The sequence below is a fragment of the Diceros bicornis genome, chromosome 25 (assembly GCF_020826845.1).
Source record: "Diceros bicornis minor isolate mBicDic1 chromosome 25, mDicBic1.mat.cur, whole genome shotgun sequence".
Taxonomy (NCBI): domain Eukaryota; kingdom Metazoa; phylum Chordata; class Mammalia; order Perissodactyla; family Rhinocerotidae; genus Diceros; species Diceros bicornis.
In genome coordinates this window covers 13,941,286-13,969,284 of record NC_080764.1, presented here as the reverse complement: position 1 = coordinate 13,969,284, position 27,999 = coordinate 13,941,286, and the positions used below count along the sequence as shown (strand labels likewise).

Genomic DNA, 27,999 nt, shown 5'->3' with positions numbered 1-27,999 from the left:
CATGCAGAAGGAGGAAGGGGTGGGGCTGTGCGAGGACGCGGGTCTGTTCCAAGGTAAACACACTCTTTCCGCTAGAAAAGGTTTTTTCCAGATGCGAAGGCCAAAATAGTTCTCCACGCCCCCCCCCCGCCCCCGACCTGGTGACAGTGGCTATTTATTTACCGAGCTCTTTGTCCACTGCCCGGGGGGCACAGCAGACAGCCGGCAGCTGTGGCCTGGACCCTGGGAAACTCGGCTCAAAGCCACCTCATCTCATCTGCCTGAAATCCCAGTTAGAGACACATTCCTTTAAGTCGTGGGGACCCAGCGTGGGAGCAGCAAGTGGACCGATTACAGAGCCGGTGACCCTGCGTCCCCACGCTGCACCCAGGGGCACCCGAGTGAGTACTGCACCGCCCGACCGGGCTTCCCTGGGCTGTAAAATGCGGGAAACACAAATGCACTTCCCTGGTGAGGCTGTTTGGGTCAATATGGGAGAAAACGGATGGAAAGTCCTTTATAAGTAATATGCCAGTCAAATATTAGTCTGTCTGGTGATTATCATGGGTGGTGGAATCAAAAGGGATGTGTCCTCTTTTGTTTATCTGAACTATCTGCGTTTCTTCTAATGAACGTGTAAAAAGTGTGTAGGATTTGAATAAAATGCTAAAAAGATATGACCTTTATCAGTTTCCAGATAAATTCTAAAAAGTAAGTCTAAGATACTATGAATCCAAATGTCTTTTTTTTTATATAATTTTATTTATTTATTTCTTTTTCCCCAAAGCCCCACTAGATAGTTGTATGTCATAGTTGCACATCCTTCTAGTTGCTGTATGTGGGACGCCGCCTCAGCATGGCCGGAGAAGCGGTGCGTCGGTGCGCGCCCGGGATCCGAACCCGGGCCGCCAGCAGCGGAGCGCACGCGCTTAACCGCTAAGCCACGGGGCTGCCCCCCAAATGTCTTTTCTTCTATGCTGCTAAGAACCAGGAGCATGCCAAAATAATATCCTAGGACTTAAAAATTACACAATTATCTTACACACTCACGGATCCTCCGAGGGTGACCATCCTCACAGCTCTGGAGGCGCTGCCCCATTGTTCCCTTGGAGGGTGGTTCTCAGAAGTCTGAAGCCACGTGCTGGGTGCCCCACGATCCCTTTGTTCCATGTGGAATCTGGTAACTTTGCCAGAGTATGACCACTGTGTGACCATTTTTCCTGGGACGTGGTGTGCTTCTTTTTCTTTCTTTCTTCCTTTCTTGCTTCCTTCCTTCCTTCCTTCCTTGCTTGCTTCCTTTCTTCCTTCCTTTCTTTCTTTCTTCCTTCCTTTCTTCCTTTCTTTTTCTTTCTTTCTTCCTTCCTCCCTTCCTCTCTCCCTCCCTCCCTCCCTCCCTCCCTCCCTTTCTTTCTTTCTTCCTTCCTTCCTTTCTTCCTTTCTTTTTCTTTCTTCCTTCCTTCCTTCCTCCCTCCCTCCCTTCCTTCCTTCCTTCCTTTCTTTCTTTCCCCTGAGCTGACATCTGTGCCCATCTTCCTCTATTTTCTACGCGGGATGCCACCACAGCATGGCTTGATGAGCGGTGCCTAGGTCCGCGCCCAGGATTCAAACCCGCAAACCCCAGGCTGCCAAAGCAGAGTGTGAAAACTTAACCACTATACCACCAGGCTGGGCCTCATGATGTGCGTCTTGATTACTAGAAAGATGTCTTGAATTTTATCGTTAAATATTTGTTCTGTTCACATATTTCAGTTTTCTGCTTAGGGTATTCCAATTAGCATATGTTGGAGTTTGGTCTTTATTCCATTTATTTTTCCTGAACCTTTTTAGCACTTTGTTTCCATTTCATTTTGCTCACTTTCCTCATCTTTGTCTTTGGTGTCCCTTATTTTTTATTTCCGTTTTTTAAATAGTGTCCTCCTTCCCGTGTATGAATTCCAGTAAGCATGTATCTTTGCGACGGCTTTCCTTTTCTCTTCTCTTCTTTCCTGAGCTCCAGTTTCTACGTAATTTCCTCCTGTGGTCTTGCTGTGTCTTCCCCGAGCCCTCAGATCTCTGCTTTTTGCCCTTGCTTTGTAAAGGAAATTGCTTCGCTAACTTTTAAAAAATTAATTGCAAAATAATTGTTTGCGATTTTCATCAGCTTTTTGGCAACACTTTTCTGGTGAGTGTTCTTTATCTGCCATTTGTTTTTGTTGTTTTTGCTGTCTTCCTTTTTGTCTTGTAATACATATTTTTTTATTATGGTGAAATATATATAACATAAAATTAACCATTTTTAGGTGTACAGTTCAGCGGCATTAAGTACACTAACAGTGTTGTGCAACTATCAGCACCATCCATCTCCAGAACTTTCTCATCTTCCCAAACTGAAACTCTGTACCCATTAAACGATAACTCCCCGCTTCCCCTCCGCTCGGCTCCTGGTAACCAGCCTTCTACTTTCTGTCTCTATGAACTTGGCTACTCTAGGGACCTCATATAAATGAAATCATACAATATTTGTCTTTTGTGCCTGGCTTATTTCACTTAGCATAATGTCTTCATGGTTCATCCTTGTAGCATGTGTCAGAATTTCCTTCCTTCTTAAGGCTGAATAATATTTCATGGTATATATACCATATTTTGTTTATCCATTCATCCATCAATGGGCACTTGGGTTGTTTCTGCCTTTTGGCTCTTGTGAATAGTGCTGATATGACCACTGGTGTACAAATATCTGTTGGAGGCCCTGCTTTCAATTCTTTTGAGTATATACCCCAAAGTGGAATTGCTGGATCACATGGTGATTCTATTTTTAATTATTTGAGTAACTGACATGCTGTTGGCAGCGGCTGCACCATTTTACATTCCCTCCAGCAATGCATAACTGTTCCAATTTCTCCACAATCTCACCAACGCTTATTTACTGTGGTTTTTGTTTTTTTATAATAGTCATCTTCACGGGTGTGAGGTGGTATTTCATTGTGGTTTTGATTTGCATTGCCCTTAGTGATCAGTGGCGCTGAGCATCTTTTCCTGGACTTATTGGCCATTTGTGTGCCTTTCGAGAAATGTCGCTTCAAGTCCTCTGCCCATTTTGCTGTTGGGTTGGTTGTTTTTTGTTGTTGTTGAGTTAATATTTTTTGTGTAGACCTTGCATTGGTGGCTTTTTTTATGGACCAGCTGTTTCTGGGCGATTCCAATAGGGAAGAAGCCAGGACTGTGTTCTACACTGGAGAACTGTTTTTTCTGATCTACAGCCTTCTACGTGCGTTTTCAGTCTTTATTTCTCCCCAGGCAGTGGGATCGGGCGGTTTTCAGACTATTCACAGTGCAGATTCTTTTCTCCTCTCTGTCTCAAGGACAAACTGCTTCCTGCCAATGGCTCGTCTCACTCTGCGTCCTCCTTTAGTCGTGTCTTCACTGCTTCTCGGAACCCACCCAGATTTGGTGCCAAACTGTACGCCTTATTCTCACTATTTTAAACAAGGGATTTTACTTTTGCATTTTGGGAATGCCGTTCACCTTGAAGAGGGGCATTTTTTTCTGGAACCTGCAGTCATTGCCTGCTTTTTCTGAAATCTGCAATTATCGACCTCCTCTCTCCTTTTCTTTGCAAAGCCCTGCTCATTCCCATTGCTTTTGACATCTTTTTAATCTATTTTACCTATTTTCTCTAATTTCTAATGATGGTGTTTGTATCATTTTTCTTGTTGCTTTTGGATAATTGCCAAGGGCAGAGAAACTGATAACATGATCCATTCATCTTCACACCGGAAGTCCCTGCAGAAAGCTCTGAGCGTCACCATATTGTGATGGAGAGAGGACGGAGACTTGACATCAGAGGACACAGAGCTCTGCTTTCCTCTCTTTGCTTCTGCCTCTTGGGCAACTTTCTCTGAGAGTCTCTCAAGTGTTTCGTTTCTTTTTTTTTTTTTAAAGATTTATTTATTTATTTATTTTTCCCCCAAAGCCCCAGTAGACAGTTGTATGTCATAGTTGCACGTCCTTCTAGTTGCTGTATGTGGGACGCGGCCTCAGCATGGCCAGAGAAGCGGTGCGTCTGTGCGCGCCCGGGATCCGAACCCGGGCCGCCAGCAGCGGAGCGCACACACTTAAGCGCTAAGCCACGGGGCCGGCCCTCTGAAGTGTTTCTTTTATTCCTCAATTCCCCATATAATATTGGCATTTCCCAGGGTTCCATCCTCGGCTCTCTTCTCCCCTTCTAAGCTCACCATCTTCCGTAGATTTCATGTGTTTACGAATTCCCAGGTCTGAGTCACTAGGTCTCAGCTCTATATGAAGCCACTGCCTCTCTGGATGACTGTGGGGTCTGTTTTCTTCTTTACGAGGTGAAGCTGCATCTCTTCCGGCCCAGGAGCCATTGTCACCAGTGGAGAGGGAAGCACCAAGGAGAGCTGAGAGGCACCATGACTACAGCATGAACTGGAATCCACCCCGGTAACCCTCCCTTCCCTTGGTTAATTGTTTTGACCACAGCGTGCTGTCTTGACCTACAACGGGTGACACTGGAGATTGGGCCCTGAATGTGGGTAATCCCGGTTCCTAAGGTGAAGGCAAGGATCTAAAGTACCACTCCTGCCCTATTTCCCACAAGACCCTGCTCACACTCCCTCCTACAATTAGAGGCATCTCATCCTGGGCGCCTTAGCTACAGGGACCGTATTTTGTGAACCTAAATCAGAACATGTATTCAGATCAGGACACAACATCTGCGTTAGCCCCTCCCTCTGGCCCCTGCAACTCTCAACTGTAGGCTTTTGGGGTCAGGTTGGAGGTCATCGTCTGGCTGTGCAGTCAGGAACCCCAGAGGTGCCTGAACTCGGCCTTGGTCCAGCCCCTCCTCCTCACTCGCTGGTCCTTGAGGGAGAGGTGAGGACAAGAGACAATGTGAAGGGGAAAGCAGAGCAGCACCTCTATTCTCCTGGCTTGGGCCTGAATCTCCAGAGCAGAGTTCTCCAGCAAAATGGGTTTAATTATGGGGTTTAATCCAAGACAGCCTCTCCCTCCCTCTAAACCCAGACCCCAATCTCAGGAGCTCTCTGGCCTCCAGCCAGGAGCTGAGAGGGCCCGAGTGAGGAGAGATGAGGGAGCGAGAGAGGTGAGCTCGGGCCAGCTCATCGCTTCTCGTGAGTGGAGAGAGGAAGCAGAGGGAGGAGAGGGCTCCGTGCGATTGTGTGGCCCTTGAACAGAGGGTGACCGCAGCCTGTGCTGGATGTGGTCCCTCAGGGTCGGGGAACTGGAACCAGAGGAGGAGTATAACGCCCTCTTGGGGAGAAATGAGGCAAAGCGAGGTGCGAAGGGCTGTTATTTCTTTTTCCCAGGTAGAGTGATATTCTAAAATTTCCCGGCAAAAGATACATTTTTAACCACAGAAATGTGATGGAATATGAAATAGGATCATTCGTGAAACTAGCTGTGAAAGCAATGAAACCCAAGTCAGGGTTCTATTTGACCTCTAATTCTGTGTATAAATCTCGTCTCAGGGAGTATTTCCTAAAACTGGGAGGAGACAGGCCATCTCATGGAGACCCAGCACCACGCGTCCGTCCTATGGATCTCCCACCCCCACCATTTGATTTCACTCTGCTTCTGCCGTGCCTTACCCCGGTTCACGCCCTCCCCACGCCCTCCCCAAAATGAAGTACAGTCATCTCCCCAAGATCTATTCTAGACCAGGACTGGGGAGATAGTCAGCCACAATTTTAAACATTAAAACTTAGGATCATGAACTATTAGCCCTTATTCTAATGTGTCCCCAGTGTCTGTCCTTTACCACGTACAGTGTAGATAAGAAAGCAAAGACATTTCTGCCTTGAAGGATCTGTCCCGGGCAGCCACTCTAAACCCTCAGTGACTCGCCGTGAAACCTGCTCGCCGTGACTGTCTGTGTAGAGTGGAAGAGAGCGAAGTGCCTAAAATAATGTGACTCGAATCCAAGTGGAACAACTATGACAATAAGTAGTAATAATTAACATTAATAGCATTAATAAGTAAAGAGTATCACATTCGGTAAAAATCAGACTTGAATAATTTTCTTTCTTTTTTTTTTAAATTTTATTTTTTATTATTATTTTTCCCCCCCAAAGCCCCAGTAGATAGTTGCACATCCTTCTAGTTGCTGTATGGGGGACGCGGCCTCAGCGTGGCCGGAGAAGCGGTGAGACGGTGTGAGCCCAGGATCCGAACCCGGGCCGCCAGCAGCGGAGCGCGCACACTTAACCACTAAGCCACAGGCCGGCCCTGAATAATTTTCTGCATACAAGAGATATTCTGAAATACAAGTGATGCAAAAGGCCAAAATAACAGGCTACAAGAACTTGTCACATCTAAATTTTTAAAAACACGACAATATTCCGGGGTGGGCTCAGTAGCGAGTGGTTAAGTTCACGCGCTCCGCTGCGGAGGCCCGGGGTTCGCAGGATTGGATCCTGGGCGCGCACCAACGCACTGCTTGTCAGGCCATGCTGTGGCGGCCTCCCATATAAATTAGAGGAAGATGGGCATGGATGTTAGCCCAGGGCCAATCTTCCTCAGCAAAAAGAGAGGAGGATTGGCAGATGTTAAGCTCAGGGCTGGTCTTCCTCAAAAAAAAAGATGACAATATTTAACAACATTAATTTATTTGACTTTTGCTGGTCATACTATGCGATCAGCAGCATTACTGCTTAATGACTTACTATATAAGTTGGAGATTTTATAATGATAAAAAGATGAATAATATTGTTTTATTTTACTGGTTTTTATTGTCAAAATAGCACGTGATTCTTGCAACAAATTTCACTAAGACAGATGAATGAAGGGTACAAGTGTGGGTCTTCCCTCCCCTCAACCTTAACGTCTCCCTCCCCCAGGCTAAGCCTTGGTGTATTTCCTCCCAGAATTTTTCCCTAGTCCTATACCACATATATAATACTTTAAAAATATCAAGATCATGTTCTTCAACTTTTCTTCTTTTACTTAATATATCCCGGATCTCTTTTGAGGTCAGTTCATATGGATTTGCCTGGTTCTTTTTCACGTCCGTAAGCCTTTATTTTATATTAATGTATTTTTTTTGGTGAGGAAGATTAGCCCTGAGCTAACATCTGTTGCCAATCTTCCTCTTTTTGCTGAGGAAGGTTAGCCCTGAGCTAACATCTGTGCCCATCTTCCTCTAGACATGGCCACAGCATGGCTTGACAAGTGGTGTGTAGGTCCGCGCCTGTGGTCGGAAGCCACAGACCCGGGCTGCCGAAGCAGAGCGAGCGAACTTACCCACTACACCACCAGGCTGGCCCCTATATTGGCCTGTTTTAATGTCAACAGTCCCCCTACGTGGATATTTTGAATTGTTTCCATTTCTTTTTACCATTTCAAGGAACTGGTGAACATGCTCACACATGTTTCTCTGTGTACATACCATTGCGTCTGTGTAGGATGAATTTCTGGCGGTGGGGGGGGCGCAGGAATGCTGAGATTAAGATGTGTGTCCTGTTTATGTTGTGACTTACTCAAATCACCCTTTCAAAAACTCTGTCACTTTACGCTCCAACCCAGCATCTGAGAGTGCACGTTCCCCTCCTTCTTTCTCAGCAACATGGGATGCTTCCATTCTTTTTATTTTTGCCAAAGTGGTCAATGAAATGGTATTCTGCTTTGGTCTAAGTTTACATTTTTTGGCTACTAATGACGTTAAGCATCTTTTCATATATTTATTGGCCATTGTGTTTCTTTCTTCAAAGAACACGAGAAATACCTGTTTACCAAAAATGAGAACCAAGTGCAGCTGGAAATATCAAGGATTTTGTTGTTGCTTCTTTTTTTTTTTTTTTTTGTGAGGAAGATCAGCCCTGAGCTAACATCCATGCCAGTCCTCCTCTTTTTGCTGAGGAAGACCAGCTCTGAGCTAACATCTATTGCCAATCCTCCTCCTTTTTTTTCCCCAAAGCCCCAGTAGATAGTTGTATGTCATAGTTGCACATCCTTCTAGTTGCTGTATGTGGGACGCGGCCTCAGCATGGCCGGAGAAGCAGTGTGTCGGTGCGCGCCCGGGATCCGAACCCGGCTCGCCAGTAGTGGAGCATGCGCACTTAACCACTAAGCCACGGGGCCGGCCCTGTTGTTACTTCTTAACTCTTCAAAAAAGAATAGGCGTGGGGGAGAGGTGGGAGAGCCAGGTTTCAGGTGTGGGGAAGAGAAATGGAGTCATGTTCATTCATCACATTAAAAACTTTAAAAAATCAGAAGCATCCCATGAAGATGAGGCAAACATATGGAAAGCTGCAAGTTCTTTTAAGCCTTCAGAAAACAGGCAATTCTTGTGTCATATAAATTGTCCCAGAAACAGAAATCACAGTATGCTATTGAGTGTATTCTACGAAGCAAATATAACGCTAATAATAAAGCTTGATTATAGTGAAAGAAAACTATAGCTGAATATCATTTATGACTCTAAGATAACATATTGAATACAGTACTAGAGAATATAAATCTATATAACATATTGATACAAAAATCTGCAATGATCAAGTTGGGGTTTTCATGGAATATAAGGATAATTCGATACATGGAAATTTATGCACATAATATACTATATTCCTGGGATAAATAAAAAACGAAAATTATGGTCATCTGGAAATTCAGCACCTAACCCTAATAAAAATAATTAAATATAGGAATAGAACATACTGCCTTATCAGGATGAAGAGTGGCTTTTGTAAACCAGCTGCCAACAGTGAAATACTAGAGTCAATTTCATAAAATTAAATAATTTAAGAATTCAAGCTAATGCAATAAGGCGTGGAACCAAATAAGAAAAATAAGTGTTGAAAAAATAGGAAAGAAAATCAGTATTATGTATTCATGAATTATTCATTCAATAACTATTACAATTAGTAAAATTTCAGTGAAGCTCAGAGGAGTGTTAAAAGTGAATAATATTTCGATAGAGTAACAAAACAAGTCAGAAAACATTAAACAACATTAAAAGGTACTATTCATAACAGCATCAAAACAATTTCAAGTACCACGGAAACAAAGTTAGCACGAAGTGTAAAGAAGCAATAAATCTTACTTAAAAGAAAACTGAAAACTGGAACCCCTGGGAGGCCACACCATGCCTCTGGGTAGGAATATAGCAGATCCCTGGATTTAAGGGGGGATGCATCCTGAGACCTTCTCAATGGCCCGTGTTTGCCAACACTACAACAGCAAATAACTTCCTTGGTCATGTTTAACAGGAAATATAAGCCGCTCCCCAGCCCCTGCGTGGGAGTCCTGCACACAGACCTCCAAGAGGCCAGAAGGCAGAGGGGGACATGGGAGCCAATCACGGTCCAGTCCCTGGGCAGAGTGGAGGCAGCCAGGACAGGGTCGGGGCCGTTATATGAAGGACTCCTATGGGTGACAAAAACATGAGGACCCCAATGTGCCACAATAGGGGAGTGTGTCTACAAACATGAAGGTACGTCCCCGCTTGATGAAATAACATAGAGTCATCAAAAATAATCGTTATGACAACTATGAGGCAATATGGAAAACACTTGTATAATATTACATTTTAAAAATAACACACACTATGTTATAAAAGTTTGTTATAAAAACCATGTGAAAAAGAACATGCATTTGAAAAATAACTGGAAGTAAATGAATAAAATCAATGGTTATGTTGTGGCAGTATTCGGAGTGATTTTAGTCAAATTGTATTGAAAATAGACTTAAAGTGATTTTTGAGCAACAAAAGAATCTATACCATAAAAGTCTTTAAACAAGGGTAACTGAAACATTGCCTGGGTAGGGGAGGAAATGTAATTTTCCCGCTACCCTTCTGAGTTCTTAGCTGAGACACCTGTAATAAAAGGCAGATTAAGAAGAGAAAAACAAACATAGGTTTATTAACACGTGCACATGGGAGATACCCAGGGGAAAATGAGTAACTCACATGGGTGGCTTAGAATTCAGTCTTAAATACTATCTTAATAGGGAAAGAGGGGTAGGGAGATAGACCCCTTAGGGGGGAGTCGTGGATTTTTAGGAAAGATGAATGGGCCCTTAGAAGAGTAGATGGGAGGCATGGTAGTTTGTGACAAAGTTTGTCTGAGTGAGGTGTCGACTTCTAGTCTTCTCTTCTGTAGTAAGAGTCAACTTCCCTGGTTGATGGACCTCTCGGGGAGGGGATCTATGACCCTTGAGTTCCCTTTGGAGGATCTGTCTGTAGGCTGATAAGAGGGGTTCAGAGAAAGCACCTCTCTGCGTAGGCTGTTTTTCAAGTGCCTTCAGCTCAAAATAATCAATATATCAAAGCAGCATATTTATGGGGTAGTATGTTCTGCTAACCTTCACCTACCTGGTTAAAACAAACAACTCACCAACCAATGAACTCATCTCTAGGAGGGCTTAAGCAGAGACCTGACAATCCAGCCAGGATTGTGTAGATTGTAGAGGGCTCACTTGCTTTTGAGTTTACAGTATTATAAATAACGTGGCCCTGATCATCTTTGTGCCTATCGTTGGGTTATTGGATGATTATCTGAAGACTCTTGTGACTTAATATCAAAATTTCAAACGTCTTTCACCAATCTATTTTGCCACCAGAAACCTAAGAGATCACCAGTTTTACTACATGCCAGTTAGCATTGGGTATCATTATAGTTGAATTGTTTGGTTAAAATCATTAGGGAATAATGATGCGAAATTTTTGAGACCTTAAGATTTTTGATGTATTCTAACTTTGCTTTTTTTATTCCCGGATATTATAATTAGATAGTCCACTTTACCAGAGCATCGTTAACCCTTTTTGGGCCAAGATGACTAGAGAAGAAATGTGCTGGCTACTCTTTCATCCACAGGCTTGGGAGGAGATGGCGGAGATGACTGGCTTGGAAAGGTAATCCTAGAAAAATGATGTCTGGGGAAGAAATTACCAGAATGTGAGTTCTGTGAGGGCAGAGATTGGGCTGATATGCTCACAGCCATAATCCCAGCATCGAGAACCATGTGTGGCACAGACCTGGCCCTCGGTATTTGAGTGAAGGAATGAAGGGAACAAATCTGAGTGTTAATATCCGAATTTTGTTGCTGTGCTGTCGCCATCTGCATAGTATGAAACATACAAACGTGTTCCAACAAAGTTGGGGGAGGAGTTGATCACGCTCTCTCATTTACCTCCCTTTGCAATTAGAGATGTGCACAAAGGAAGAAAAAAGGATTTACACATCCTCATAAAAAAATTTCTTAGGAAAGTAAATTTAAAACCTTTGGTAAGCACATGACTAGATGCCTAGGCATGTGGCTTATTGGACAATAGAATCCTAGAAGCAGAATTCGCTCCATTTCCCCCAATCCAGGAACATTCCTTCCCAGCCTTTCTCCACCCTTGCTCAAGCCACGAAAATGCCTAGGTCTTGCCTTGAGGTCCAGACTCCTGAGGTGTACCTTTCTGTGGCGTTTGGCTGGGCACTCAGACTCTCCGACAGCTCGGCTGAAGTGTTATACTCATAATGATTCTGCTCCCTGACATAGGCTGTACTCGCTCTTGTTCAGTGCCCATAAGGTTCTGTAAAATGAGTTGCAGTGCCATCCCAAGCTCTTAGATTATAAAATCTTCCTCAGTCGTGCAAACTAAATTGCCTGCCCTTTCAGGACAGGAACAACCCATTCTACGTATCCCTGTCCTTGGCCCAGCCTCTCTGCACTGTCATCCCTCCCTCTTCCACCCTTTAGATTCCTCCCCACAGCTCCCATCAATCCTGAGATAGCTCAAAACAAAACCCTTTACCTTTGCTGCTGGCTGATGAAGCCGACTTGGACTAAGTTAACTGGGTCACTTCCAATGTGCCTGTGCACACATTTATCTTCCCTCCTTTGGTGAAGGCAGAGAGATGGTTTTTCCTTTCTTCTGGGAAGCTGGAGTTCTAGATTCTTACCCTAATTCCATCACTAACTGGATTGTAATCCAGGGCAAGTCACCCCCACCCTCCACCTTGGGGCCAGCTTTCTCCTCTGTGAAAGAGGGGGTTGGGCTCATTGATGGTGAAAATGTGGCAGATCACCACTTACCTTCTGTGCCGGGCCTACAGAACATCACGGGTCAACGGCAGCATTCTTTCTCAAAGAGCCTAGATGAGGCATCACACTTCTCCTTGTGAAAGTGGTCTAGACACGCTTACCAACAATGGCAGGGAGTTTACGCCTCTTTGCCATCCATGTACCAGATGATCCTGGTGAGGCTTCCAATTCTGACATCCCATAGCTCTAAGATTGAAGTTGGAGGGGACTGAGCTCCTGGGGTACAGAGACATCTCAAAGAAAACTCTGACTAAGCCTTAAGAGTGAATTGTCGCTGGAGAAGGATGTCAGAAGGCCCCTCCTTCTTCCCCAGGGAGGGGTCAGTTGGCTCATGTGCCTGAGGCTGCTGATGGCCTTGCTCAGGGAGCAGAGGGCTCTAAAGCCACTGTCAGCTGTTCCTCTGAGGCCTTGGGGCTGCTTGGTTCCAGTGTAGTGATCCCACAAGCCCTGCCTTCTTTCCCATCGATCCACTCTCCAATATCCCTTAAACGCATGCCCAGTCCGTTGTACATGCTCAATTAGGAGATAAAAAGGAACAAGCTTAAGGGTTATACAAGTCAGACTCTGTCACGGGCTGCAGGAGGTTGACTGCGGCATCCTGCACTGTCCAGTGGTGTCCACTTTGGAAGCCCAAATCCTGTAAGACAAATTTACTTAGAACAGTGATTCTCAAACAAAGACCCTGCAGAACTCTCGTGTTCCAGGAGCTGGAGGAAGTTGATTCCACAAAAAAATGAATAATGGTGGTCTTTTTCCCAAAATATAGGGAAAATTTGAGCTCATGGAGAGACTTTTCTCAGTTGTACATTTTTTCTTCTTCATCACTTTTTCTTAAGACTATGTGCTTCTCCTACTTGCCTGTTCACAAGTGAACAGAGTAAAACCCGCTGTTTCTACGTGTGACCACCCTTTCGTTAGAAATCGAGTTTCAGTTTCCAAAATACACAACACCATCACACTGAACAACAAACACTGAGCCCTCCCCTATGGAACAGGTGACATTTTGGTGTCTCATTGGAGGTCCCCCCAGCTTTTTCTTTGGAAGTGTAGGTTATTTTATTAACTTTTTTGGAATAATTCTAATACATGCACATGATGCAAAACTTTAAAGGAACAAAAGGGCAAACGGTGAAAAGTCAGTCTCCCTCAAATCTTTTTTCCCAGCTTCCTAGATTCTCTCCCAGAAGCAACCACAATTTCCAGGTAGGTCCCTTTTTAACATAAAAAAGGAAAACCAAGACATCTCCTCTGTAGGCTCTTAGTACTTTTATTCCCCAAATAGAATTGCTCACAATCTGTTGTATATGTGTAAATTATATATATATGCACATATATATTTATTAAGAAAAGATTTGGTGACAAAGGTCAGTAACACTTTTAAGTCATATTTTATTCATCACATCAGTATCCACATACAGTTAGAAGAGAGCTGGCTATGGGTGAATGGACCCGTAAGCCAGTCTTGATGAGCAGAGGGGTTGCTGGAACTATGCTCGGCCACCTGGGGGTCCAGGCCACAGGGAGGGACCCTCTGTCCTGCTGCTCCCCAATTGTACCTTGATTCCCAGGGTCCTGCTCCCTGAGTGTGTTCAAAAACTCAGATGACCTAGAAGCTTTTAGCCTCACTGGGGAACCTGTCCCAGAATTGGAAAAATAATCATGTGATATGGACTGTCCCCAGGGATGAGGCCAATGTGCTGTATCAGATCCTGTTTGAAGAGCTGACGCGACGTGAGCAAGTGTCCGTGCTAGATGGAAATCTGTCAGAGGAGGAAAAAATATTTCTCCTATGTTTTCCCTCGCAGAAGCATAAGCTGGAAAAGAGTATCAAAGAGCTTAACACCATTGCAGACCAAGTTGACTCAACCCACAAGATGTTCACCAAGACCAACCTGGTGGCTAGCTCCTCAAGCGCTGTCTGTGGAGTCATGAGCATCCTGGGCTTGGCCCTGGCACCTGTGACAGCAGGAGGGAGTCTGATGCTCTCAGCGGTTGGACAGGGCCTGGGGGCAGCTGCCGCCATCACCACCATTTTCACAAATGTCTTAGAAAATAGAAGCAATTCGGCAGCAAGAGACAGAGCCAGGATACTGGTGTCTATTCCAGCGACAGAGGAGAATGAAGCTCTTGGAGGAATAAAGTTGTCTGAGGTCTATGCTGCTGGGTTGTGTGTTAATAAATGTGCCAGCATCATCAAGAGCATCAGGCAACTTCATGCCTACCGGATGGCCAAAGCCAACTCTGGCTTCACGGCTATGGTTAAGAATTTCATGGCCACAGGCCGTGTCCCCTTCTGGAGGGCCACAGGGGTGCAGAGAACCATTGAGGGCCCAGCTCAGGCCATGACCAGGGGTGCCCGGGTGATGGGTGCTGCTGGAGCTGGCTTCCTTCTTATGCAGGATGTGAACAGCCTTCTGCAGAACTGGAGGCACCTGGAGGAGGGAGCGAAGGCCGGGACGGCAGAGGAACTGAGAACATGCGCCAAGGAGCTGGAGCAGCGGCTGGGCCAGCTCACCCGGCGCTACGAGCTGATCATCTGGAGGCAGCACTCTCTGAGGAGTTAGAAGGTAGGAAGGGGATGCGTAAGGCAGATGTGGTTGTGGTCTTCATAAACGTCCCACGGCGGGGAGGGGGGAATGCTAAAGAGGTAGACATATTAATAGACACATACAACTGTTCTTACTTCAGAGAGAGGACTCTCCCCACTCCCCCCACCTGAATGAGGTCCCTCCCATTCTTTCCGGCATCTCATTCTTTTCTCTCAGAGCACTGACCACACAGTTTTGAGATCACGTATTTGTACGTAGGTGCTCACTGTCGTTCTTCTGTCATGTACCCTCTGGGAGGGCAGGGACGTGTCCCCAGCATCTAGCAGGGCTTGGCACGTGGTAGGTGTGCCATAAATATGTGTTGAATGACATGAGCATGGCATTTCGTGATCAAGGGGATGTTTCAAATGAGTTGAAAAAGGATATTGATTTGAAAAATAGTTTCTATTTCTTGACTCTCTTATTTAAAGGCATTATATATCTAGATGGAAAAACTGAAATGAAAACTCCTACCAGGAAAATAAAGAATTTCAAAACTCCTTTTTCTTGTGTGAGGAAGATTAGCCCTGAGCTAACATCCGATGCCAATCCTCCTCGTTTTTGCTGAGGAAGACTGGCCCTGGGCTAACATCTGTGCCCATCTTCCTCTACTTTATATGGGATGCTGCCACAGCACGGCTTAATGAGTGGTGTGTCAGTGTGCGCCCGGGATCCGAATCTGCGAATCCCGGGCCGCCGAAGCGGAGCGTATGCACTTAACCACTACGCCACCAGACAGGCCCCTCAAAACTCCTCTTTAATTTTACAGAGAGGACAGAATGTGATTGGGGAGGAAGGCCACTGCCTGAGACCCCAGAAAGGGACACATAAGCCTTTGCTGAAGGTGTGAAGGTTCATCATTCTTCATTCATTTGATAGATTTTAATTCAGTGAGGCCTGTGATGAGGCCAAAGATTTAAGGAAGTGTTACCAAACTTGTCTGTATGTTGGGATGACCTAGGAAGCTTCAAAAAATAGTGATGAGTGGGTGGGTCCTACCCCCAGGGACTGGGATTTAATTGATCTGGGGTATAACCCCAACTCTGGAAGTTTTAAAGGATCACCAAGTAATTCTGTTGAGCAGCAGAGTTTGGGGATGACTGCTCTAAGGCGTGAGGTGCTTTCTTCTTACTTGACAGTATCAATACGCTTTTACCCTCTGGGTACAAAGTCTAGCTTCTTAATAACCAGGTGCAGATTTCGGGTGGTCAACTAGGAGACACTAGGATTCCTTTTCTAAAGGGTCTTGCCCACCTCTTCCCTTGCCCGTCATGGAGCACAAGCTTAGGCCAAGTCCCGGCAGGGCACTGAAAAACTGGTGTGAAAAGACACGGTTTCTGCTCTAATGGCACTTGGTGCCCAGGAGGGGGACAGACGCCAGATCAGCATTAACGAGGAGGAGAGGTAAATGGTATGACATTAGCGAGCAGGACAGGGTGCTGTGGGAGCCCTTGAAGGTGCACTTACTCCTGGGGTGGGCGGGCTGTGGAGAGAGGGGAGGGAGCACCTGGTGGTGAGAGAGGCTGGTGCCACGATTCTGCTCCACGCCACAAGCCCCGTGCATTCCTGGGCTGTGCCTCTGCCTCACCTCACTGAGCCCTCTGCACACTGCCTCTGTGCATTTCCAGCCAGAGGGGCCATTCGTGAAGTTATTCAGTGCACCTCACACCAGGCACGGCTGCGAACAAGCCACACAAGGCCTGGGTGCGTCCAGTGAGAGGACGACCTCGCCCAGCCCTGTGATGTCTGGGCGCTCAGGAGAACCTTCTGTGAGACCCCAATTATGCTGCAGAAGTGACTAAATGCCTTCCTTTTCCTTTTTGCCCTAGGTGGTCAGGCTGTCTCCACGGAACCTTGGTTTACGAGAGGCAAAATACAGGATCTCAGTTAAGAAAACTCGGGGTAGGGAAATTTCTGCTTGCCACGAGGCACCCAGCAATGATGACAGAAAGGGGACCTGCAGCGGTTGGTGGTAACCCTTGGGGACTCCGGAAATACCTGGGATGGAAGGGGAATTTGTCAGAGAGAGACCAGATTTTCTGTGTGTACTGGTGGGGTCGGAGACCAACAAGACTTAAATATTCATGTTAAGTTCAACTGAGGTCAGAACACATTTAGAATGTGTGTATTTCCAAATTGTAGATAACTACACAGTACCTTTATAATTAAAGTGAAAAAAATATCCTTTATTTTAAAATAAACTATGCTCTGTGACTCCTCCATTCCCCTTCTTGTGCTGCCCCCCCCACCCATCTCTCATTATGGTCATGCCTTGCCAGAATCATTGTCGTGGAGCCTATTGCTCAAGCTTAGATCTGATCTGCATTCCCAGTGCCCTGCAAGGTGAAAGTCAGTGATTTGAGAAAAGCTGTTACGGAGAGAAAGTTATCCTTTTATTGCTGCAGAATTTATAATCGTGAAAAATTGGACACCATTAAAATGTTCCAACACGAGGAAACTGGTTAAACACCAACTCTGCATCCACTTGAGAGAACATTATGTCGCTATCAAAATGATGTTCACGAGAGTCAATAATTGGATTGGCATGGAAAATGTTTATTTTATCAAATTAGGTGAAAAAAAAGCAGGATGAGAATTGTATATGCACTTTCTCACCTTTAACCTAACTGGGGGAAATCACATCTTTCAAACCTGTGTGTAGAAAAAAAGCTCCGAGGAAATACAGCAAGGTCACACTGCAGCTATCTTTATTTAGAGATAATTTTGGTTACTTTTTCCTTCTTCCTTTTACCTTTCTGTATTTTTCAAGTTTTTATTATGTGAATTACTGTTTTATGAAACAGAAAGGATAATAAATACTTACGTCAAAATTAAAGAACTTTAAAAAAAGACCAACTTATAGTCTGCTGGTCTTAATTTAGCTTCTTAAATCACTTGAATGAATACAGTCTCCTCCTCACTACTGAATGAAGCCACGGTGGGAGGAGAACGAGGGTGTTTTCATGGAAGACCATTCCCATGATGTTAGCAATGGCTGAAAACCAAAGAAGCCTAGTCTTTTTGGTTCCTGGACCCAATTCGTGTGTGTATGTGTGTGTGTGTCTGTGTGTGTCTGTCTGTCTGTGTGTCTGTGTGTGTAGGCTTCCCCACACCAATGAGCAATTCTCAGACGCCAACAGGGTGTCGGAGAATTCAACTCAATTCTGACACCGTCTACCCAGAGATAGCACCAGCTTCCACAGTTTAAGGGATGAGTCCTACAAGACTGCTCTCCCTTTCAGAAGCCAATTGCAAGCCCAGGTTGTTACCTGGGCTTCTGACCCACTGGATATAGATCAGAGGTTCCCATGACCCCTTCCTTGGATTCGATTATTGCTAGAGAAGCTGATAGAACTCAGGAAAACTTGTTTACTCACTAGATTATCAATTTATTACAAAAGATATTAAAGGCTCCCAATCAACAGCCAGATAAAGAGATACATAGGGTGAGGTCCTGAACAAAGGAGCTTCTGCCCTAGTGGAGTCTGGGGCTCTGCACGGTGGCACATAAAGTGTTCTGGTTCCCCAACCTGGAAGCTCTCCGATCCCCCTCCTCTTGGGGTTTTTATGGAGGCTTCATTACATAGACATGATTGATAACTCATTGGCCATTGGTGATTGATTCAACCTCTAACCCTCCTCCCTTCCCCAGAAATCAGGAGGTAGGACTGAAATTTCCACCCCTCTATTCAAGGTTGGTTCTCCTGGCAACAGCCCCCATCCTTACGTGATTTCCAAGTCACCTCGTTAACATAAATCCAGTAGCCTGCAATGGGGCTTGTTAAGAATAACAAGACACCCATTCCACCTTTATGGCTCCAAAGTGAGATAAGAGACCAAATATTATAACAAAAAGATGCTCCCACTGCTCTTATCACTCAGGAATTCCAAGGGTTTTGGGACCTGAGAGTCAGGAACTGTGGATGAAGACTATATATATATGACAAATATATTTTGGTCATCTGAATGACCAAATATATGTATTTATTATAAATCACAATATTGCACCCATGTAGCCTCCAACCTGTCTGTGCATCCATCCATCCACCCAGCTCTCCGATTCTGCAGGAGTTTCTACAAGAGCAGCACTGGAAACACTAGAGTTCAGACGTCAAAGGGCACAGACTGGGGCGCCAGAGTGCCGCGGAATCCTAGTTCTGCCACTTCTGCATCTGCGACTTTGGCAGGTTATTTCCTCTCTGTGCTTCCGCTTCCTCATGCTTAATGTGGAACAACACCGTTCAGTCTGGAATTTGAATTCTCCCTCCTCAGAAGCGAGGTTAGCCTGTTCTGTTTCATGGATTCTGGCAGAAGACACAAGACTGAGCCAGAAACAAAGGACTTTAGTCCTCATGGCCCAGCGGGCAGCATGAGCATTGACATATGGGACGGTACCCCTGGCGCCCAAGTCCCATGGTGGGGGTGACACAGGCCCGAGTGGATGCTGTATGTGCAGTAGGTCTGCGTTGCAGCTGACAAACACTGAGGATCCTCTTCTTTCTTAGCAGGCAATAAGTAAGCTTGTTCTTTATCCCGGAGGGACACATTACCCCTTCCTCAAGGTTACTAGCTGCAACAACCCCAGAAATGGCCTGGGGAAAGAGCAGCCAGGACTTTGCTCACGTGGCATACTCAGTGAGAAGCTTAGGAGCCAAAAAGCCCCCAGGAGGGGTGCGGCCCAAGCACCCGCCTCAGGGCCGCAGGGAAGACAGAATGGAACAATGTCATAAAGCAATGTTACTGCAATAAACAAACAAGGAAAAAAAAAAAAAAAAGACAGAATGGAGATATGTGAAGGGCTCCCACAGTGCTCGGGAAGTGCCTGCTACTATGACAAAGGGTGGCAATATGGACGAAGGCAGGGTGGAAACTGTGTCACTTTACATAAAAAATTAAAGAAAGTATTAACAAATACTTATTGACTGCTTACTGTGTGCCAGGCATTGGAGACACAGCAGTGAACAGGACAGAGCTGCTGACCTCCAGGTGCTTATACTCTAGTACAGGAGACAGAGCACAAACTGGGAGGGGAGCACATTACCTAGGGCCTCACAGACAGGGACAGGACTTGGAACCGACCAGGGGATGTTTTGGACACAAACACACCATGATCCAATTTACATTCCAACAGGCAGCTGTAGAGAACAGACTCGGGTGGGGGGGTGCTGCTGGGGAAAAGATGGAGGTGGGGGGACCACTTAAGGAGACGAGGCCAGCCAGGCTAGCTTCTCCTGGGGGCGGTGGTGGAGGAACTCACGCCCCTGGCCTGTCACAGTCCGACATGCAAGTGGAAGGGTCTTGGGAATACTTGGCAGTGCTATGCTATGGAGGCCAGTGCACCGGGAAGTGTCCATCTGCTGTCGTCATGGGGGGTTGCTTCAGGGTCCTGGAGGGAAAAGCAGAAGGCAGCAGGGTGAAGAGCAAGTAACTGGAGTCAGCAGGCAGGAATTTATTCCAGAAGTTCGTCATGAAGGAGAGGACTTGGGGTCTTGCAAAATTATTTTTTTAATGTGTTAAAAGATTGAAGCATGTTTAGATGCCATAGGGACTAGCAGAGAGGAAAAGGTTAACCACACAGGAGGGGACAACGAAGCAAGGTCCCTGAGAAGGTGGGAAGGGACGAGATGCAGACCAAAGACAGGGGTCAGCTTGTGACATGAGGAACGCCTCTTCCAGTAGAATAGGACAGAAAGGGAAAGAATGGTGTGAACTCAGGTAGCAGTCGAGATTTGGTAGCAAAAAATTCATTCAGGGAGATCCCGTGTGATAGCCTCCTTCTTCCAAAAAACTGGAAGCAAGATGACCCGAGGAGCGAAGTTAAGGGAGTTGGAGATGTATGGGGAATTTCGGAGATTTGGGAATTACCGGCAGAGAAACCAACACAGGAGGGATGGCTGAGAAGCACAGGTAAGAAAGAAAAGGGCCAGGCAGGAGCCTTTGAGGAACATTCCCCACAGGAGCCTTGGGGGTGGCTGAGCCAGGGGAAAGGAGTGATGGAGGCAGCGAGATGATGGGGCCAAACGCTTCAGGAAGGTCAAGTGAGTGGTCTGGGCCGGGGGCTGGGGGGTGAGGAGAGGCAGTTTCCGAGGCACCGGCAGGGTAGGAGCTAGGAGTCTGGAGATGATGAAAGGTGAAATGAAGCTGAAAGGAGATTTCAGAAGCAGGAGCACAAAAGACAGCTTCTGCAAAGACTGGAGATGATGAGCTGGAGGAGCCACAGACAGCAGGTCGCCCAGAGCCAGCCTTTGGCCTCACTTACCTCTCACTTACCATGGTTCAGAGTGCCTTACGTTTAGGACGTGTTGCGGTTTGCCTTCTTTCTTCCCATCTTAAGAAGTCAAATCCAAATTCTGCGCCTCAGGAGGCGGCACTGGGGATGGGGGATCAACACACACAGGCCAAAGAATGGTGTTTCTCTCTTTTATTTAAAAACAGTGCTTCATTACCATTTGCAAAGGCAGAGGCAGACCTCCTCCTTCGCTTAGAGTTTATAAAAGCCAGCAACATGATCAATAATTTATACACATGGATAGTAATACAAAAAAATAAGGAATAAAAGCTAAAGATCTAACTACTCCGACCTTCACAATTCCAGCTACTTGATAATAATAGGAGTAACCCAATGAATACTGTATGGTCTGAAAGCTACTATACAATATGATTCTTAATGAGAAGGGGAGGGAAGTAGAGACTGTCACAAAGCCCTGGGGTGCTTCTCTGGAGTTCGCAGGGAAACAGGACCCTGGGCAAGCAGCTCGGGTGTCCTAGGAAGTGATTCTGGGGAGGAGGCAGGGAGGAGAAAAGGCGAGGTGGTCAATTATACAAGCATCCCATGTGATGCCCCCATGCCCCAAAGGTACCTGTTTGCCACGGCAATGGGCGGGGCCAGAGAAACTGCATGTTGCATGTAGGGATGGTTCAGTCCCGGCCACGGGGAGTGGGGAGCAGAGGAGAGGTTCTGTGGCATTTTCAGCCTTGCAAAGATCTGGACTGAAAAGCTCAGAGACTCAGGTAGGTCAGCCTGTCAGGGACAAGTCAACCCCACTGGCTCTCAGCCCTCTGCAGCCCTAGCTTACGTGTGTCAGCCCCAGGTTTGCTCCAGCTATTCACAAGCAGAATTATAACACAAGAAAAAAACAATTCATACCCCGTAGGGAAAAAAGGGGGATCAATTCATCACTCGATATATAATACAGCCAAAATGAGCTGCCAAAACGAGCACACACACACCAAAATACTGTGAACAGAAAAAGAGAGGAGAACGACTAAGCTGGGAGGCTTGAAGGGGTGCAGACACTGCTTACAGCACTCAGCAGTCCCTGGAAAAACCAAACCAAAAAACAATTCAAAAACTCACGTTCCCCCTGGGAATCTGGTGTTGGTAACAGGGGCCGGGGGTGGGGAGAAAAGAGAATCCACGATCCCTTTTTGCTTGCCAGTGGGAGCTGAGCCCTCACAACACCGGCACATATGTGATGACCAGACCGAGGGGCCGAGTCCCTCGCTGGCAGTCTCCTTAAAGGCAAGGTTTGAGTTTGGCTGACGAGCAGTTCTCTCAGTTACCAATCCCTGCCAACCAGCACTACCATGGCTGAATTGATCTACCGTTTTCCTGAGTAAACTGTAACTGGCTACAGTTCTGGTAACACGGATAGGAACTCAGCTGCTACAGCCAACTGCAATATTTGAGGAATGCCCTCCACCCTCGGCTCCTCATTCCTAGCGCATCTGACTGAGGAATTTGATAGTCACTGGAATCTGGTCTGTAAGCCTTATTTTAAAGACAGGTGCCAGGGACTCGGCTGCACTCCCTAACCCAGAAGGCGCACGCTGGCTTAGGACACCTGAGCCAGCCTGGGAAGGGCTCTAGCTCTTGCATGGCTATGGCCTGCCCCATCAGTAAAGCAAGTATGAAGGAAGTACAGAGAAGGGAAAGGGAGGGAAGAGGCTTCTGGACAGTAACATTTCCAAAAAAATAGTGTTTTATGCAACAGAGAATCAAGTTTCACTGGTGTACACTACACATGGTCAAACAGTTTCAAGAGCATGACAAAATAAAAACACACAAATTTACGTCTGATGTTCACCTTGCCCACTATTTTTTTCCTATCTTAAAACAGTGCAAACAGGTGACTTATGCTTTTAAAACACCACTACCCCTTCCCCACCCCCCAAAGTCCTTTTCTTCCTATTATCTGGGGGAATAAAAACCTGCAATTCTGCAAATGTTACTGTGCTAGAGGGTTGCAAGCAGCAGAGAAGCGGCTGGACTGGGCGAAAGGGGAGGGTTCAATCAGCTCCCCTTTCCCTCCTTCCACGTCCCAGCCTTCCAGACTGTCCCTCGCTCGTGCTCCCCTGGAGAGGGAAGCGGGCCAGCAAGCCCTTCGTGCAGACCCTCGGGGTTGCTTCCACCCCGAGTTTACACCGCCCTCGTGTGGCAGCTCCGTGACCAGTTAGAGGGTGATGGGGATTCACTGACTTGTCTGCTGTCTCTAGGAAAGTGTAATCTAAATGAGAGCAGGTCACCCCTGAGGAGTCACTGTGAGGAAAAGCCACTGTCTTTGATTTCTATTGAGTAGCTCTCCCCTAGCCCCCCTTAAACTGAGAGTTGAGCCCCAGTCCCCTTCTTTTTCAAGGAAAAATAAAATTGGCTCAATTCTGACCGTGGCTGTTGGAGGATGATGGTGATAGGTTTTGTAAAACCTGAGAGCCTTAAAAATGATGAATCACAATGGTTGATCTGGGTTAATGGAAGGTGAACTACATAACACAAGGAATTCTGGAAAAGACCTAAGGGCAGCTTTCTGGGCTGAAGGAGAGATATTCAGATAAAGGTTTTCACTACAGGTCTCCTTAAAAGAGCCCAGCGTCTAAGAGTAAGACGCTTGCTACAGAAAGTCCATGTCGTGAGATACTGTAAAGCTGTTGAAATCATTCACGTACTGTGATTCAGCATTAATAAGTTTTTTGGATTTATCAACCAGCATCCTCTAACGAACTCACAAGGCGCCAAACTCTCTTCTGATGCTCTTTCTTAGTCCAGTGGGAACTAGAGTCAGGAACATACAAGCATTAATGCTTTGAGGAACCTGCCTTTGATGAAGTCGACTGTATGGAGTCTCAACGTTCAAAAGCTGCTGGGAGGTTGATACCATCAAATCTAGGTGCTTACGAGAGCTCCAATTCTTAGTGCTGACACCGAAAACCAAAGGCCCTTTAATAAAGCAGAACTTGATTCTGTCTTCCTTAGAAAGGGGAGCTGGAGGAAGCAATATTAAAACCATCCCTGGAAATGCAGCAGAAGCCCACTGGAAACACAGAGCTTGCCCATGGAGTCCTCAGCCAGAGCCAGCTGAACTGAAATGCACAAAAGGTATCTCAAGCTCATGCTTCTGCCTCTTTGAAAAGGGCTGTGGGAGCCGTCTTCTCTACCTTTCCCATCATCCTTATCTCTTTCTGGAAAAAAGGAGAGAGAATTCTTAACCTCATTGCCCTATTCTCTTCCTCTGCTACGAATACAACCCTTTAGAATCTGGCCTTGTGTCCACTGAGTGGTGGCTCGCCATTTTGTGAGAATGGTCTCTATTTAAACATGACATGAAATTTCTCTCAGTTTCTTTAGTCAACAAAAGCTCTGCCTCAAAACAAAAGAGAAGAAAGAAAAAAAAAAAATCCTCCTTGCCCCCATTCCCTAGAACTGCGAAACCCCACATCCCATTCCCCCCTCCTCTAACTAAAATATTTATATACATACAACAAAAATTGTCTTAACAGCAACAAACCAAACTTTGGTTTGGGGAGGGGAACCCTTAAAAAATGGCCAATGGACCGGCAGTCTGGTGTCCCCTATTCTATGCACTGCTTCCCAGAATCAATAAGAATTGCATCGAGGCCTCTAGCTTCCTTGATGTCTCCCCTAGTTTCAAGGACAGCCTCTCTCCCAGTTATTAGACAAGAGACGATTCTGAAGGGGGAGAAGATATGTATTATTCATGACAGGCCAGTCCCTCCCAGATATATCACTCTGCTTACAAAGAAAGCTTGATGCTGTCATATGTCAGTCATTTTAATTCAGGGACATGAATCAGTCACCAGTCAAGAACAAGTGTGGAGGCAGGAGTAAAAAAAACAAAGCAAAACCAAACCCACAACCAACCAGAAGCTCCATGTCTCTGAATTACTCCCTTTAGCAGCTATCCTTGGGTGAAAGGTCACCCAGTACCAATGTGAATAGACCAGGGAGCCAAACAGACCGTGCTTCTCTAAATGCCTTCATTTTGGAAATGCTGCAGGACCCTTGCCCTTATCATTAACAGCTAATAGCTAGAAAAGAAACACTTTCTCCCCCATCGTGGTAATATAGAAAATTGAAGCCAGGGAGCAACAGCAGCAACTCACTGCTGTGGCCACCACACGACTCTTTCTGGCAATATATAAAATCCTTGCCATTTCAGACCCTCCTTCCAACACAGGAGGGGAGCAACCTCAGGGGCTCTGTATTTCATGTCCTGTAGTGTTCATGTATACCAAGTGGTCCGGGTGCTCAGCTGGGCATCTTTGGAGGAGAATGAGAAGCTGGGTAGAATGGCCACGAGGGCTCAAGGCTGTGGACAGAGAAGTGACTCATAAAGGCTCTGGAGGATGAAAATTCCTATGGCTTTGGAACTAGTACAAAGTGCCTCTGCCTGCCCTCACATGCCCTCATCACCAGAACTTCCAGGGACAGCTGGCCTAGGACTCCGGCACTTCATCTGTTGCCAACAGAGCCTTGAAGGTATGCTCTACACTGTGTACTGACTTTCGACGCAAGAGAAAGATCAAGAATACCAGAGTGCCCTGCCAGACATCACCTCATATCCCTTTCGCTTCCTCACCCTCTTTATCGCCTCTCAACAATTAGTACCTCTAATCCTCAAGCTGTGCCCAAACACCTGGGGAAATACGGCCACTGCCAATTTATTCTTCTGTCCCTGGGTCCTAAATTCCTGAATCTTGAGGACACAGGAGCAGAGTGTTAATAAAAGGATAGACGAGCTACGCTGCGGTTCAATTACAGGTGAAGAAGCCCAGCAGGAATGCTAGGATTACAGGAAAGAAAAGAATGATCTTTTTCATACTCCAGAGTTCATTCTGAGATTGGTTTCCTAATGAGGTGTTTATTATCCACAGTCTGAGAGCATGTTTGGAAATATTAACACTATAATTCCAAAAACTATGCCAACTGTCTCAGGCTGTGCATATTAAGATGATTGTAAAAAGAATGGAGAAGACAGGAGAGAAGAGAAGAGGAAAGTGTCTTTTTAATTCTCCTGCTTTGCAAGCACAAATTCCTATCATCTATCAGCATGTGGATTCCAGCCACAGCCAATCAGAATTGCCTGCCAAAGACCAGAAACTCAGAAGACTAGAAGAATATCCTGTGGCAGAAAGATCTCTTCCACTTCTGCTTGTCCCCCAGCCATTCAGCACCAGACACACTTTGGTAATTCTGTCTGCTGATTTCTGATCAGCTGTGTTTATCAGCTCCTAATGTCTCTTCTTCCTCATTAACTGCCTCTTCCGTGATTGATATAATAAGCTAAGCACGGACATACAGACATGGAAATGCATTATTTTTTTTTTTTTTACCACAGTTAAAAAAAAAAGGAAAAAAAAAAAAGAAAAAAATGCACAATCTTTGGAACAAAAGAATTAAAGGCAGAAATTTAAAGGAAAAATACATATTCAAAGAACATAGTGAGGTATAAAAAAGTATTCTCTTTTTTTGTGTTTTTTTTTTGTTTGTTTGTTTGTTTTTCCTCTTCATCTTGCTATAGAGTTCCTCTACTAGTAAATATTGCAATAGCCAGGCCTCATGAACTGGGGGGCTGTCCCATTTGCAGGGGTCTCACGTCACTTCAGTAGGGGGCAAATCGGCTGTAGCCACCTCGGTATAAACTCGCCTGCAGTAATTAAAGACACAAAAATCATAAAAAGGTTGATGAGTGAGAGAAGCATTAAAAATGAAGAAAAATGCCCTGAGAAGGGATTTGGAAAAATAGCTTCCTTAGAAGCTTCAAAGCATCTGATTAGATGTTGTCTGGTGCAGTGAAGTCAGGAAGCCAACTTCTGTCTCTGAGATGCTCAAACCAGAGCACAAAACATTACTGCCGATCTGACATCTCAAGGAGAGTATGATAATGGTTCATTTCATTATTTACAGGAATTAGCACAGAAGGTAAATAATACCGTAAATAGTTTGATTTTTAAAAGCATGGGTCTTTACCTTGATTACATCATCACAGTTGTGACCTAAGGCAGACTGCTGATTTTACCTTCTTACCACATGACCTGTCAATGGAGAACATGCTACCTCTGACCACTGTCTCTGTCGTATCTCACTTTTGAGATGGTGCTGGATTTAAACCTGAGTCAATCCTTCAACTGATAAAGCCTGTTTCCTCTGTAACGTAGAAAATACACCAGCTAGGCTGTTTCTTGACATATCCCAATTTATATATATAACTGGGGTTTTAACTGGGCTTTATTCCTTTGTTTTATCTTTATCTAATGGCTTATCTTTTCCAATTAAAAGTTCCCTAGGAACACATCTCTCCTCGCATCATTCTTTTAGTATAGGACTTGGTCATTGGCACTAAATAAAACCTTAGCAACTCCCATCACTTTCTTTATACTGTATGTCTCTACCTCAATTCTAAGCATATGCTCCCCCAGGACCCTATTACTTCCTCCCACAAGTCTTCATCAGTAGAGATTTGGTGTGAGAAATGATGGGCTCTCTCCTATTCCTCTAAGTCTTAAGTCTTGACCCATCATTCTGCCTCCCTCTCCAACACCCTCGTCTATGTTCCCAGGCTGCTGCCCAGTGCATGCTGGATTGCAAACAATGCCTGGCATTAGGAGGTGTCACTGTGGAACGGCCTGTCTTTGCTGCAGCCAGTGAGTCCCAATCACTGGACCTGGAGGCGTCTGGGCCAACACAAAAATACTGCAGTGAGGATTGGAGTTCGATTAGGGTGGATGACTCTAGATGAGCTCTAAGGACTTTCTCTATGCTGCTAGGAAAATATCATATTTTCCCATAAATGTTACTAATAAAATATGTTTGTAAGGCATTCACTTGGCAATTTCTAGTACTATCTACCAGAAGGCTTAGGAAGAACAGGGACATCCTTTGGTATCTGCCTTTGAAACTTATACACATTAAGTTTTCTGAAAAGCTTACTGTGAAAACTAGAGAGTCTTATGCCCCCAAGTCTTGGTAACCCCTATCAGTAAAACTGTGACACAGGTATGCATCCAATTTTTGAGCCAATATAAAACATCAACCTCTTCCCTTCTTTCTCTCTCAAACAATGCTGTTACTCAGAGCAGACTGTCACTA

The 27,999-nt window shown here is 45.5% G+C and overlaps 2 protein-coding genes across 11 annotated transcripts in view; one reads left to right on the top strand and one right to left on the bottom strand.

Annotated features, from left to right (window-relative positions):
• The first annotated feature begins 1 nt into the window (after position 1).
• LOC131421696 (apolipoprotein L5-like) lies at positions 2 to 17,462 on the top strand. Of its 2 annotated transcripts, none has more exons than XM_058568462.1 (5): positions 2 to 53; positions 4,311 to 4,419; positions 10,723 to 10,846; positions 13,709 to 14,594; positions 16,445 to 17,462. In XM_058568462.1, exons 3-4 carry the CDS (start codon positions 10,767 to 10,769, stop codon positions 14,589 to 14,591), a joined length of 963 nt encoding a protein of 320 aa, XP_058424445.1. In that variant the 5' UTR covers positions 2 to 53; positions 4,311 to 4,419; positions 10,723 to 10,766; the 3' UTR covers positions 14,592 to 14,594; positions 16,445 to 17,462. The 2 variants fall into 2 exon arrangements, with proteins under 2 accessions (XP_058424445.1, XP_058424444.1); XM_058568461.1 differs by lacking the exon at positions 2 to 53 and adding an exon at positions 211 to 380.
• Positions 17,463 to 21,021: 3,559 nt separating this feature from the next.
• RBFOX2 (RNA binding fox-1 homolog 2) overlaps positions 21,022 to 27,999 on the bottom strand; it is a 267,307-nt gene continuing 260,329 nt past the window's right edge. For all 9 annotated transcript variants that reach the window (XM_058568454.1, XM_058568455.1, XM_058568453.1 and 6 more), the window contains one exon: positions 21,022 to 26,557. In XM_058568454.1, the coding sequence (XP_058424437.1) occupies positions 26,513 to 26,557 (45 nt within the window). In that variant the 3' untranslated portion in view covers positions 21,022 to 26,512. The remainder of the gene's footprint in view (positions 26,558 to 27,999) is intronic.

What these genes read in the sequence shown, in the direction of transcription:
- LOC131421696 (XM_058568462.1), top strand. Translation starts at nt 10,767, where the DNA reads ATGACTAGAGAAGAAATGTGCTGGCTACTCTTTCATCCACAGGCTTGG. An exon ending in GAGATGACTGGCTTGGAAAG is followed by an intron (nt 10,847 to 13,708) that starts GTAATCCTAGAA and finishes GACTGTCCCCAG; the next exon opens with GGATGAGGCCAATGTGCTGT.